This window comes from Mesoplodon mirus (genome assembly GCF_964341445.2).
Source record: "Mesoplodon mirus genome assembly, chromosome: 4".
NCBI classification, from domain to species: Eukaryota; Metazoa; Chordata; class Mammalia; order Artiodactyla; family Ziphiidae; genus Mesoplodon; species Mesoplodon mirus.
In genome coordinates this window covers 101,891,891-101,907,053 of record NC_138979.1, presented here as the reverse complement: position 1 = coordinate 101,907,053, position 15,163 = coordinate 101,891,891, and the positions used below count along the sequence as shown (strand labels likewise).

The 15,163-nt window shown below is 38.3% G+C and overlaps 1 protein-coding gene across 7 annotated transcripts in view; it reads left to right on the top strand.

Moving 5' to 3' along the window:
- WDR76 (WD repeat domain 76) overlaps positions 1-12,601 on the top strand; it is a 73,246-nt gene extending 60,645 nt beyond the window's left edge. For all 7 annotated transcript variants that reach the window (XM_082618557.1, XM_082618554.1, XM_082618560.1 and 4 more), the window contains 4 exons: positions 2,119-2,336; positions 2,921-3,073; positions 4,689-4,742; positions 11,048-12,601. In XM_082618557.1, coding sequence (XP_082474683.1) covers positions 2,119-2,336; positions 2,921-3,073; positions 4,689-4,742; positions 11,048-11,303 — 681 coding nt within the window. In that variant the 3' untranslated portion in view covers positions 11,304-12,601. The remainder of the gene's footprint in view (positions 1-2,118; positions 2,337-2,920; positions 3,074-4,688; positions 4,743-11,047) is intronic.
- The last annotated feature ends 2,562 nt before the right edge of the window (positions 12,602-15,163 follow it).

The following is a 15,163-nucleotide window of genomic DNA, read 5'->3' as shown; positions in this document are numbered from 1 at the left end:
ATTGTGGTTTTGATTTGCGTTTCCCTAATGATTAATTATGCTGAGCATGTTCATCTGCTTATTGGCCATTTGTAATTATTTAGAGAAATTTGGATCTTTTGCCTATTTTTTAGTTGGGTTATCTGTGTTTTCAGTATTGAGTTGTAAGAGTTATACACTTATTTATTTTTTTAAAAGTCAGGTTTATTGAGGTATACAGTACATATTGTAAAATTTACCTTTGTTAGGTGTGCAGTTTTATAAGTTTTGGCAAATTGTATATACCTGTTTAACCACCACTGCAATCAAGACATAAAAAATTTCCATCACTCGGAAAAATTACCTCATGACCCTTTGTAGTCAGTCCTCTCCCCCTTCCTGAAGCCCCTGGCAACCACTGATGTGATTACTGTCCCTATAATTTTGCCTGTTCTAGAATGTCAAGTAAATGGAATCAAATGGTGTGTAGCTTTTTATGTCTGGCTTTATTTACCTAGCATAATGTTTTTAAGATTCATCCATGATATTGCATGTATCAGTAATTTGCTTCTGATACTACTGATTGAACAATTACCTTGTGTTAGGTACTAACCTGAGTGTGCTTTATATATATTATTAAGCCTAATAACACCCTATGAAATAGGTAATGTTCTCCCCATTTAACAGTTGAAAAAACTGAGGTAAAGAGGTTTATTAGCTTGCTGAAGGACATAAATGGCAGAACTAGAATTTGCACTTGAGTCTCTCTGACTCCAAATCCCCTGCACTTAACTATTTTAATATAATGATTGAATACTTCAAGTTTCATTTGGGCTTTTTTTGGTATAGGGGTTGGGATACCTTTGGTGTATTAATTTGTTAATCTCAGTTTATAGTAATACTTGTTATTAAAACTAAAAGTCAGTAGCAATTCATGATTCAGTGATAAGAATTGTGGTAATTCTCTCTTACTTGAGTACTGACACGTTCTACAACATTTATTTTTTATTCCTTATATGTGTGAGCCCTGAGCCCAAAGTAATAATATTGTGGATTGTAAGTGATTAAAAAGTTATAACAATAATACCTGCTCATGATAAAATATTTACAGTAGGGGACTTCTGTGGTGGTCCAGTGATTAAGAATCCGCCTTCCAATGCAGGGGATGTGGGTTTGATCCCTGGTCGGGCAACTAAGATCCCACACGCCACAGGGCAACTAAACCTGCACGCCGCAACTAGAGAGAAGCCCGCAACGAAGACCCAGTGCAACCAAAAAAACCCCACAAACTTACAGTAAATAGGGTGTGCAAACTAAATCTGCCCTTTCCCCATTCCCACTCTCCCAAAGTAACCTTTGTATTTTTTGTGTATGCTTCCAGAAAGTACACATATACTTACAAGCATATAGATACAGATTTTTTTCTTTGTGCTAATGGGTTAACACTATATACATACTTTTTTGCAACTTGCTTTTTTCATTTACTAGTATATCTTGGACAGTTAATAGCACAAATCTACCTCATTCTTTTTTAGCATTGCATGGTATTTCAAAGTAGAGATGTACCATCATGATTTAACCAGATCTTTTTTGGTGGACATTTAGGTTGCTTTTTATCGCTGTTATAAGCAGTCTGGCAGCAAGCATCCTTATATATATCTTAGTGAAATTACTGGGTCACAGGGTATGTATAAGCATTAAATATTTTGATAGGTGTGTCCTGATTGCTGTAAAAATTTTGTATCTATTTACACTTCCACCAAGAGTAGGTGAGCATTCAAGCCATATACCTTGGACTTAGTTGGCAAAGTTAACTTGGTATATTAAGGTATTTCAACTGGGTAAGATTCAGATTCAGTCCATTTCCTAGTAAGTTTCACAGGGTAGCTCTGCATCTGAGGTTTATTGGATTTAAGAGATTTGGGATGTAGCCCTGACATGGGTGGATGGGCTGTTTGATTGCAGTCTCACAGCTGATCAATGCCTTAGTTTCCATCTAAGGGGATTACCATTTTGCCCTATGCTTCTTGTGGGGATCAAGGGAGGATAAATGAGATTATTTGGGTTAAGTGTTTTGTTACTCTTTTAACAAAGAATTTATGCATTGGCTTTCTTTAAAAGAAGAGTGTTACATAAGTTGATTGTTACTTATATCCTTAGGTATATAGAGATGAAAGAAGTAGCTTTTCCTCCTTTGACTTCTTGGCAGAAGATGCCTCCACTTTAATAGTAGGTCACTGGGATGGAAGTATGTCACTAGTGGATAGGCGGACGCCTGGAACTTCTTGTGAGAAACTTATCAATTCTTCTTTGAGCAAAATAAGAACTGTACATGTCCACCCAGTGCATAGACAGTATTTTATCACTGCGGGATTAAGGTATGTCCTTCATGAAATTTTATGATTTAGGCCTTTTAATGTTAGGAATAATGTTGTAGTTTGGTGGTCAAGGACTTCTGACTTTTTTTGTGATACCCACAGACCAAATAATTTTCCTTTCTACACTGATTGAGCATTTTTTTTTTAACGTGATTTTTTTTAATGAGAGATTCTTTTGGATTTAATAAATAGCGCAAGTGTTGAAAAAATATACATTTTTGTTTTCCTTGGCCTCGTGTTTACTTCTAGTCTTTTGAGAAGAACGTACGTAAAAAATATAAAAGTTCCATGTAACCTATAGCTTCTTGGTCTGTGTTAACTTTTTTCTTGGATAGATTAGAAAACCAGCTAGAATCTTGTCTCTCTATACCCACCTGGTTACATATATATGCTATAATTTTGAAAATTTTCTTATTTTTTACTCTATACCAGTGTTTTTAAAATTAATATAGAAGATTAGAGGGTTCTGTCTTAACTGTTCTTCAATGTAGTGAGTATTTGAGTGTCTAATTTATGTTCAGTGCTATTGTAGAGTCTTACTGTGTGTACTGTGAAAACACTGAGAATTATTCCTCCTGTTACAGGGATATTCATATTTATGATGCAAGGTGCCTGAATCCCAGTAGAAGAAAGCCTTTGATTTCTTTGACTGAACACACAAAGAGCATCGCTTCTGCCTATTTTTCACCTCTTACTGGTAACAGAGTAGTAACCACATGTGCTGATTGTAAGCTGAGGTAAATTGGGAAGACAGAAATACTTGTTAAGGAATCTAGAGTCTGTAGTTACTGTGTTAAACAGTAGCTTTGTTGACTATCGCTCCTTATTATATCACTGGTGTTATTGTTTCATAGTCATGTCTAAGTTCCCAAAGATCAATGACCTGTACTTAATGGCTTTTCAGCAGTTTTGGGATCTGTAGATTTCCTTGAGATTGGCAAGGAAGGTCTGTAGCTACCCTGGAGAGTGATGTCAGTCTTTGCTTTTAGCACTGAAATCTGATGAAATCAGGCTTGTGATATCTTGGAAGGCAGATAATTTTAGCATAGGGAGAAGCTCTTACTTTGGAGATAGTGGGGTCTGCCCCACAAGTGAAGTGCTGAATCGAAGTTGCAGAGCCCCAGGCCATGGGCAGGCAGAAAAGGTAGCAAAAATTGGGCTTCTATACAAACTACTGGATAAAATTTTATGGTTTTAGCTTTGATACCTTTCTATAGCTACTTCCTAAAAATGGATTTTAAAATGTAATATAAACCAATTGAACAAAAATAGAAAATAATGCCAATTAAAAAAGATGTGGAGAATGTTAATACAAAGGAAATGATTTTTGTTCTCTTCTAAAATCCCTGATTTTGCTTAACATTGCAAGCAATTCTCTGTTTATGAGAGTTTTACCTTAAGTGATTTTGGAATTCGTTCATTATTCATTCAACAAGTATCTGTTAAACGTATGCTATGGGCCAGGCTCTAGAAAGGCACCTAATTTCTGTTTAGACCCATCTATTGGGAAGAACATGGTTTATAGTGTGTGACAGGTACCCAGTTAATTTCTAGTAAAGTGTGTAAGCATTACCAGGTAATACATTAAGAGATTTAGTCACCAGACGGTGGCAGCCCAGTGTCCCCTTTCCACCCACGCAGTTTTCTTTGTCTTAAGGGCTACTTATTTGTCCCATTCCTGTTCATTTGCACTGAAGAGTTTACTCTTGTTACATTAGCTATTAGTGATTTGGCTTTCTAGTAATCTAATTAGTTAATAAGCTCCAGTGCCAAGAAATTTCAGTGGAATAGCTAGGCACAAGGAGAAGGGGGAGGTGGTGATGATTCGGTTAGTTTCTGTCTGCCAGGGTACCTAGTGGAGGCTTCTGGATTCCTCCAGTTGCCCCACAAGAACTCCTCCCCTTGGTCACTGGACAGTCTTAGTCTCGCCAGAATCTGGAAGTGACACTATCACGCCCTCAACTGATGAGTCTCCCTTGATACATGCATGCACTTTTAGGTTATTTTTGCATTTTCAGACTACATCCCTTATGTATGACCTATATTACTGTGAATCTGAATATAGAGTCTAGATTATCACTTTAGAATGTACATTTAAGTTTGGAGTAATAATGTCTAAATAAGTAATTTCCACACTAAATTATAAGCACTGAATTTTATAATATTCTTTGTAACTTTTGTAAATATATTAGCTGAGGTTTGTTAGAGGCTGATCCTATATATTTTAAGATAACAATCATATTTCATATCATGAACCAGTGAAAAGCTTGTTAAATATACTGATAATATTTCAGAAAATTTTCAAGAAACAATAAAGAGTGTGCTCCTTTATTCTTGCTCTTTATTTTGTAGAATCTTTGACAGCAGCTGTATATCCTCGAAGATTCCTCTTCTCACCACCATCAGGTAGGTTTCCATGTGCCAAATAAAGTAGACCCTGGATTACTATGAGGTCTTTGTTGGAGTGCATACATTGGACATCTGATTATCAAGGAGATGTAATAGGTCTGATTTTGTATTACATTGTTCCAGTGTTCCAGGTTGCTAGTTCCTATCCTATACAGAAGGGTTCTTGCTTCCAGGTTTCCTGTTTCTGTAAAGAGGTTCAATCTCTTTTAGTCAGTAGCTGTTCTCTGCCTCTGGGTGGTTATTTTTGGTTAAGATGTGGCTTTATTCCAACCTGAATTACTCATGTTATCTTATTGAGACTTACTTGCTGGTGAGGCTAGCTGAAGCTCTGTTTATTTGCACCTGTTTGTTCTGGGCTTGGAGGGCTTCCCCACCTTCCCACTTACTTTGTTTGGTTACCCTTTTTTTGCATCTGCTACTTTTAATGTATGTATTTTACATCAAACTTTATGCGATGCCTTCTTCCTAGACATACCTCTTTATTAGTATTTATGAAGTTGGGGACAGGGTGTGCAATGTATGTTGATTGTTGCTTCATGAGTTTTATAGTCTATAAAGGCTATATTTAAGCATGTTTGTTTTCTTTCGCACAGAATTTCCCTCTTCATTTCCTTTTTCAAACTTTATTAATTCTAGTTTATTGGTTTCTAATGCATATTTTAAAAAAATTATCTAGTGTGATGATTCAGAGGTCAGTAGAGATAGGGTCATTGAGTGGCAGAGGGAAGTGTGGTTCTCCATTGTTCATATTTCTTTAGTAAGAAAGGGTTGCTAATGGTGTTACAATATAGAGAATAAAAAGGCAGTGCTTTGTTTTTTGCTTTGGAGAGCAGTAAAGAGCCCCAAATATATTAAAAATTTTTTTTTTACTTTATTTTTAGTTGTGGTTATAAACACATAAATTAACCATCTTAACTATTTATATGTATACAGTGCAATAGTGTTAGGTATATTCACATTGTTGTGCAGCAGACTTCTAGAATTTTTTTATCTTGCAAAACTGAAACTGCCCATTAAACATTAATTCCTCTTTCCCCCTTTTCCTAGACCTTGGCAACCATCTTTCTACTTTCCATTTATATGATTTTGACTACTATAGATACTTCATATGAGTGAAATCATACAGTATTTGTCATTTTGTGACTGGTTCATTTCACTTAGCATAATGTCCTTGATGTTCATCCATATTCTAGCATGTGACAAGATCTCCTCCTGTTTAATTTAATTTTTTAAAATTAATTATTTTTTCCCATATTTGCCCCTAGGTTCTTCATGACCATTTCTTTATTTATTTTTTTCTTATATTCCATATATATGTGTTAGCATACGGTATTTGTTTTTCTCTTTCTGACTTACTTCACTCTGTATGACAGACTCTAGGTACGGGAATAAAGACGCAGACCTACTAGAGAATGAACTTGAGGATGTGAGGAGGGGGAAGGATAAGCTGTGACAAAGTGAGAGAGTGGCATGGACATATATACACTACCAAACGTAAAATAGATAGCTAGTGGGAAGCAGCCGCATAGCACAGGGAGATTAGCTTGGTGCTTTGTGACCACCTAGAAGGGTGGGATAGGGAGGGTGGGAGGGAGGGAGATGGAAGAGGGAAGAGATATGGGAACATATGTATATGTATAACTGATTCAATTTGTTATAAAGCAGAAACTAACACACCATTGTAAAGCAATTATACTCCAATAAAGATGTTAAAAATTATTTTTGGCTGCGTTGGGTCTTCGTTGCTGCGCACGGGCTTTCTCTAGTTGAGGCGAGTCGGGGCTACTCTTCATTGCGGCGCACGGGCTTCTCATTGCAGTGGCTTCTCTTGTTGCAGAGCACGGGCTCTAGGCGCATGGGCTTCATTAGTTGTGTCACACGGGCTCAGTAGTTGTGGCTTGAGGCCTCTACAGCCTGGGCTCAGTGGTTGTGGCACATGGGCTTAGTTGCTCCGCGGCATGTGGGATCTTCCTGGACCAGGGATTGAACCCATGTCCCCTACATTGGCAGGCGGATTCTAAACCACTGCGCCACCAGGGGAGTCCCTTCCTCTTTTAAAGGTTGCATAATATTCCACTGTATGTATGTGCCACATTTTCTTTATCCATTCATCTGTTGATGGACATTTTGATTATTTCTACCTCTAGGCTATTGTGAATAATGCAGTGAACAAATGGGTGTAAAGATATCTCTTTAAGAACCTGCTTTGAATTCTTTTGGATATATACCCAGAAGGGGGATTTTGATGGATCATCTGATAATTCTATTTTTAATTTTTTGAGGAAACTTTGTACTGTTTTTCCATAGCAGCCAAACCATTTTACATTCCAGTAGTGCACCAGGGTTCTAATTTCTCTTTATATGCATCAACACTTACTGTCTGTTCTTTTGTTAGTGATTATCCTAAGGAGGTAATATCTCGTTGTGGTTTTGATTGAATTTCTCTAATTAGTGATGTTAAACATCTTTTCATTTGCTTGTTGGCCATTTGTGTATCTTCGTTGGAGAACTGTCTATTCAAGTCTTTTGCCCGTTTTTGAATTGCATAATTTTTGCTGTTGTTTGCTTACATATTCTGCATATTAACCCCTTATCAAATATATGATTCATGAATATTTTCTACCATTTTGTGGGTTGCCTTTTCACTCTGTTGATTGTTTCGTTTGAGGCACAGAGGTTTTTTTTTAATATTTAAATATTTATTTATTTATTTATTTATTTATTTATAGCTGTGTTGGGTCTTCGTTTCTGTGTGAGGACTTTCTCTAGTTGCAGCAAGCGGGGGCCACTCTTCATTGCGGTGCGCTGGCCTCTCACTATCGTGGCCTCTCTCATTGCGGAGCACACGCTCCAGACACGCAGGCTCAGTAGTTGTGGCTCACAGGCCTAGTTGCTCCGTGGCATGTGGGATCTTTCCAGACCAGGGCTCGAACCCGTGTCCCCTGCATCGGCAGGCAGACTCTCAGCCACTGCACCACGAGGGAAGCCCCTGATGCACAGAGTTTTTAAGTTTGATGTAGATTTGTCTGTTTTTCCTTTTGTTGCTTGTGCTTTTGGTGTCATATTGAAGAAATCTTTGCTAAATTCAGTGTCCTGAAACTTTCCCCTATGTTTTCTCCTCTGTTTTATTAATAGTTTTATGTCCTATGTTTAGGTCTTTAATCCACTTTGAGTTAATTTTTGTATATAATATAAGATTATTGTCCAACTTTATTCTTTTGAATGTGGATATCCAGTTCTCCCAGCACCATTTGTTGAAGAAACGGTCCTTTTCCCATTTTGTGGTCTTGGCACCCTTGAATATCACTTGACCATGTACATGTACACTTATGGGATCTCTTCTGTTCTACTGGTCTGTAGTGTCTGTCTTTATCCCAGTACCACACTGTCATGATTACTGTTGCTTTGTAGTATGTTTTGAAATCCGGAAATATGAGGCCCCCAACTTGGTTCTTTTTTTTTTAATTTTTGGCTGCATTGGGTCTCCGTTGCTGTGTGTGGGCTTTTCTCTAGTTGCGGCGAGCAGGGGCTACTCTTCGTTGTGGTGTGCGGGCTTCTCATTGCAGTGGCTTCTCTTTGTTGCGAAGCATGGACTCCAGGTGCACGGGCTTCAGTAGTTGCGGCATGCGGGCTCAGTAGTTGTGGCTGCGGGCTCTAGGGCGCAGGCTCAGTAGTTGTGGTGCATGGGCTTAGTTGCTCTGCAGCACGTGGGATCTTCCTGGACCAGGGCTTGAACGCATGTCCCCTGCGTTGGCAGGAGGATTCTTAACCACTGCGCCACCAGGGAAGTCCTGTTCTTCTTTTTAAAGATTATTTTGACTGTTTGTAGTTCCTTGAGTTTCCATATCAATTTTAGGATTTTTTTTCAATCTCTGTAAAACATGCCATTGGGATTTTCATAGGGATTGCATTGATTGAATTTTATAGATCACTTTGGGTAGTATAGACATTTTAACAATATTAAGTCTTCCAGTCCACAACCACAATGTCTTTCCATTTATTTGTGTCTTCTTTGGTTTGCTTTAGTAATGTTTTGTAGTTTTCAGTATACAAATCTTTCACATCTTTGGTTAAATGTATTCCTAAATATTTTATTCTTTTTTATGCTATTGTAAATGGGATTGTTTTCTTAATTTCCTTTCTGGATTGGTCATTCTTAGTGTGTAGAAATGCAACTCATTTTTGTGTGTTGATTTTTGTATCCTGTAAATTTGCTGAAATTGTTTAGTTTTTTTGTGTGTTTGTGGAGTCTTTAGTCCTACCCAGTTTTCTGGTCCTACCAAATTTCCAATACTATGTTGAATAGACATGGCAACAGTAGGCATTCTTGCCTTTTACCACATCTTACAGGAAAAGCTTTCAGTTTTTCATCATTGAGTATTATGTTAGCTGTGGGCCTTTCATATATGGCCTTTATTATGTTGAGATAGTTTTTGTCTATTCCTAGTTTGTTGAGCGTTTATCATGAAAGGGTATTGAATTTGTCAAATGATTTTTCTGTACTGGTTGAGAGGATCTTATGATTTTTGTCCTTCATTCTGTTAATGTGGTATATTACATTAACTGAGTTTTATATGTTGAACCATCCTTGATCCCAGGTATAAATTCAACTTGGTCATGGTGTATAATCCTCTTAATGTGCTGTTGAATTTGGTTTGCTGGTATTTTGTTGTGAATTTTTACATCAATATTCATCAGGAATATTAGTCTGTAGGCTTTTTTTTTTTTTTTCCTTGTAGGTTCCTTGTCTGGCTTTGGTATCTGTGTTGGCCTCACAGAATGAATTGGGAAGTGTTCCCTCCTCTTCAATTTTTTGGAAGAGTTTGAGGAGCACTGGTGTTAATTCTTCTTTAAATGTTAGGTAGAAATCTCCAGTGAAGCCATCTGGTCCTGGGATTTTTTTGTTGGGAGGTTTTTGGTTACTATTTTAATCCCCTTACTAGTTATAGTTCTATTTAGATTTTCTATTTCTTCATGATTCAGTCTTGGTAAATTGTATGTGTCTGGGAATTTTTAAAAAATAATTAATTTATTTATTTTTTGGCTGTGTCGGGTCTTAGTTGCAGCACGTGGGATCTTCATTGAGGCATGTGGGATCTTTCGTTGAGGTGTGCGGGCTTCTCTCTAGTTGCGGCATGTGTTTTTCTTTTCTCTGGTTGTGGCGTGCAGACTCCAGATTGTGTGGGCTCTGTAGTTGTGGTGCATGGGCTTAGTTGCCCCTCAGCATGTGGGATCTTAGTTCCCCCACCAGGGATCGAACCTGTGTCCCCTGCATTGGAAGGCAGATTCTTTACCACCGGACCACCAGGGAAGTCCTTTGTCAGGGAATTTATTCATTTTTTCTGGATTGTCCAGTTCATTGGTGTATAATTATCCATAGTATTATAATCCTTTTAATTTCTGTGACATCAGTTATAATGTCCCATTTTCATTTCTTATTTTAGTGATTTGCATTTCCTCTCTTTTCTTCCTTAATCTAGATAAGGGCTTGTCAATTTTGTTGATCTTTTCAAAAAACCAACTCCTAGTTTATTTTTTTCTGTTGTTTTTCTATTCTGTAATTCATTTATCTCTGCTCTAATCTTTATTATTTCCTTCCTTCTGCTGTCTTTTGGTTTTGTTTGTTCTTCTTTTTCTAGTTCCTTGAGGTGTAGATTGTTGATTTTTAGATCTTTCTTCTTTTCTAATGTTTACTGCTGTAAATTTCCCTCTTACTATTGCTTTCACAGCATCCTGTAGATTTTGGTAGGTTGTGTTTTCATTTTTATTTGTCTGCAGATATCTAATTTCCCTTGTGATTTCTTCTTTGAGCTCCAGATGTATTTTTAACTTTAAGGTTGTATGGAATATAAAATGATTTCAGGGTTTGGTTATTAGGGGAATACAAATATGGGAAATAGCTGATCCTGTTAAAACAACAAAAACCTAGATTATATATTTCTTTGTTCTAGGTCTTCTTCTGTTTGCATGTGCCAAAAAAAAAGGAGGGGAGTAGTCCATTGAGCTAGTAAATAGTGAACAAAAAAGGTGCCATTTCAATAGACATTTAGTGACCCTCCACTGAGCACAAACCACTATACCCAGCACTGGAGATTCAAAAACGCAGAATACATCATCTCTGTCCTGAGTTTCAGTCTTGCATGAAGGATGAGACTAGGTTGTTGGTGACGCAATAACTTAATGAAAAGAAACTTGGCAGAGAATATCAGCATTTGGGAGCAATGCCATCTTTACCCTCTGCCCATGCTACCTTGAGTTATTTAACACTACTGTCCTTTAAAAAAATCGTTTTTTTTCACTAGGCACAACACCATTACTGGGAGATGGCTGACCAGGTTCCAAGCTGTGTGGGACCCTAAACAAGAAGACTGTATCATAGTCGGCAGCATGGCCCATCCACGGCGAGTGGAAGTCTTCCATGAGAGAGGAAAGTGGGTGCACTCTTTTCTTGGTGGAGAATGCCTTGCCTCTGTGTGTTCCATCAACGTTATGCACCCAACTCGGTATATTTTGGCTGGAGGTAACTCCAGTGGGAGGATACATGTTTTTATGAATTAAGAAAGTTGCCGAGTTTTTGGTTTGACAACACTGTTTGTTCAATTAATCAGTGTCTAAGGAGCCCAGTAATTCACGTGGCTTAGTCTGTTTACTTGGTAGTATGTTCTATTTTTAGCAAATATAAAATTGCCTTGTTAATAAGAACTATGAGCAGTAGGTACTTTTAGTAAGAGAAGCCTTGGAGGTTGTTTCTGTAGGATGGCGAGGGAATTAAAGGGGAGACTGTGATGCCTTCAGCACTTTTAATCAGGCAGAATATTGAGAAATTCTAACATTATAAATTATAAAGCTTTGAGTGATCAGTATTTTGGTTGTTTTTGTGGTTTTGATTCTATGGTGATATATAGATTTGTTTTTTTTTTTATAGTTTGCAGTAAATATTTATTTCTAGACTCATACACTGGAAGGGGTCCTGAAAGGTCATCTAACTCAGTGACTTTGAAACTTTTGAGTTTTTAAATTGAGCACCTTTTTTCCCCCTTGCCTCTAAATTAAATCTTACATGAAACCCCAAGAAATTGCTGAGAAGCTTTGGTTCACTTGGGCAGGGCCTGTGTCTGTGTGTGTTGACCCTTTCCCTCCAGCTCCTCTACATGGCTCCTGAGACACAGCCAAGGAATCCCAGGGCTTGTAGGCACAGGGTTTGGATCTACCTGATTGCTGTAATCCAGTATGAGATTACCTTCAGACCAGTGTTTCCCAGACTGTGGTTTGTAGCTGTTCACATGAAATCAGTTAAGTGGCCATGAACAGTGTTTACAAAAATGAAAAGGAGAGGAATAGTAAAGAATAGCAAACATAATTAGAGTAAGTATTCTTTTGTGAAACTTAGTTCCATATGCATACATATTTGTAGGTATACATGCATACGTATATTCTGACATAAAATGTATTTCTTTATTACTGTGGTACTGTGGGTCATTGTTAAAGAAGTAAAAGCTCCTGACTTAGAAAGTCATAGATAGCCTTATCTGTCCCTGTCTTTAAACTCTCCAGAGGAGATTCAGTAACTTGGGGAAGTGTTATAAATACCATTTTTGGAATTTCTTCATAAAATATTTTTTTCAGAAGCTATGGCAATTTGAATGTGTCTGTTGTTGGATATTACTAAATCAGTGACTAATATTACTGTGTGACCTTATCTATCCAACTTTTTCCGTTGTTCTTCATTGCCAAACTACTACTGAAAGCCTGTTGTAAATAGCTTCAGCGATATGTTTGATTTCTAAGAGGAAATATTATCTTTTCATAATTGTATATTACAGGAATAAAGTGACGTGTATCATTTCCTTGAAGAATATTTTTTTGTTAAATTATTTCCTTCTCTGTAATTAAAGTCTAAATAAGTTTTGAGGCTTAGTTTATTAATAGGTTGTGGGAGTTTAGAAGGAATAGGATTTCTCTATTTTCTTGGTGATATGAATACAGGAATTGATAAGAAAGGTGGAAATATTAATTTATGAAATGCAAAAAGTAAGGTTATGTGAGGTTGAGGTATATTTAAACTGTCCTGGAAATAGTAAATGAAACCTTTAGGCTCCCTTTCCCTTTAACACGGCACTTAATTTTACAGGTTCTAGAATGGCTAGTTCTGTGGGAGTTGTTCTTTTAAGATGTTGAAAACTACTCTCAATCAAATTAGTACTATCATTTAAGCTTCGAATACTTGGTGGTATACTTGGTGCTAATTGCCTGGCTTCTGCACTAAATGTTAGCAAATTCTTGATGTTTCTCACTTTTCTGGTTTCTTTTGCCATTGTAGCTTCATCAGCTGTGCTATTTATATCCCATTCTACTTAACAGAGTTCTGTCTTCTTGAGGCGGTGCAGGAAGGAGAGGAGGAGAGTGAGTGGGGGACTTGTTTCTTGGTGGTAAGTTCTATAAAGGAGCAATTGTTTAAATCTAGAAAGCACGTAAAGGACAGTTGCCTCCCTTAGGACATCCTTAAACTGTATTCTGTTGTGAAAGGCACTTCTCCCAGAGACTCGCTTAAAGCTGTGTGGCTTCTGTAATTATGTGTGTATTATGATTGCTCTCTCCCTTCTGGATAAACCTTTTTTGTTAGCTAGCCTTTATAACATCTCATAATCATGTAAGCTCTGCATTCTCCTGTAGTTATATTCTTTGAGATGCCTGACCTTTTTTAATGTGACGTTAAGGAGGAAGGAGGTGATCTCATTTGGGGTGGACGGAGACTTGGTCAGACTAAGAGAGACCGCAAATGATTAGGAACTGATAGAATCTGAATTGCTTAAGACCCATGTTAGTATTCTGTCCTTTGAGTTAACGTCTCCACAGAGAAGACTGCAAAGGTAGTTCTCCAGGAAAGCAGAGAGCTTTAGGGCTGTGGATACAAAGGTTTAAATACTTTCAGCCAGTGTACAGTACATGAGAAGAGGAGGAGGGCAGAAACATGTGCCTTCTGTATCAAACTTGAGAGGAAGAAGTATATGCCCTCTGTCTTCAGATTCCAAAAACTTAGGCGTCTCGTTTGTTAGGCTGTCCCTTCTGATTTAGTACTTTTGTTTTTCCTTGTTAGTACAGAGTTGATGGCCACTAATGAGTTTTAGTTTTAAGACAGCATAGACCCATAATTCTGGTTCATGTGGCTGTAAATGTTTGACTTTCCAAATGAAAAGGTGGAATTTTGTGAGGAAGATAATATTTAGCACAGTTACACAGAGCGAGGAGTAAAACATCTTAAGGTATGTTTTCCTAAAATGGAAGCTATGCAAGAGGATATGTTTTAAAAGTATCTTTTGTGTGTTTTACTCCACTCCATCAGCATGTTGTAGGGGTGTGTAGAGGAAGCCTGTTCATGAGCTAAAACCAGAAGTGTGTTCAGGTGCAGAGGGGCTTGGTTGTGGTTGAGGCACCCTAAGCAGGGGCCTTGAAAGGATGTGTGCATAGGTGAGTCATCATTAGTTATCCAAAGAAGGGCTATAGGGACTTCCCTGGTGGCACAGTGGTTAAGAATCCGCCTGCCAATGCTGGAGACCCGGGTTCGAGCCCTGGTCAGGGAAGCTCCCACATGCCGCGGAGCAACTAAGCCAGGGCGCCACCACTACTGAGCCTGCGTTCTAGAGCCCATGAGCCACAACTACTGAGCCCACGTGCCATGACTACTGAAGCCCGTGTGCCTACTAGAGCCCGTGCTCCACAACAAGAGAAGCCACTGCAATGAGAAGCGCTGCGCACCGCGACGAAGAGTAGCTCCCGCTCGCCGCAACTAGAGAAAGCCTGTGCGCGGCAACGAAGACCCCAATGCAGCCAAAAATAAATAAGTAAATTTATTAAAAAAACAAAAAAAGGGCTGTAGCTGTAAGTCTGTAGGATCATGGGAAACCACTCGCATCCAGTGGTTCTCACGCTTTTTTACTCTTCAGATCACTTTAAGCAGAGACTCCTGTCATTAAAAAAAAAAAAACAACTTCCCTGGGGACAGGGCACTGGATATAATTTTATTTTTTTATTAATTTAATTTTGACTGCATTGGGTCTTCGTTGCTGCACATGGGCTTTCTCTAGTTGCAGTGAGCAGGGGCTACTCTTTATTGTGGTGCACAGGCTTCTCATTGCAGTGGGTTCTCTTGTTGTGGAGCACTGGCTCTAGGCACACGGGCTCTAGAGCGCAGGCTCAGTAGTTGTGGTGCACGGGCTTAGTTGCTCCGCGGCATGTGGGATCTTCCTGGACCCGGGCTTGAACCCGTGTCCCCTGCATTGGCAGGTGGATTCTTAAACACTGCACCACCAGGGCGGTCCCTGGATATCATTTTAAAGGTAATAGGAACCTCTTAAAATTTGGAAGTAAGTGACATACCCTGATCAGTGCTTTAGGAAGATGATCTAGTGGCAGAATGG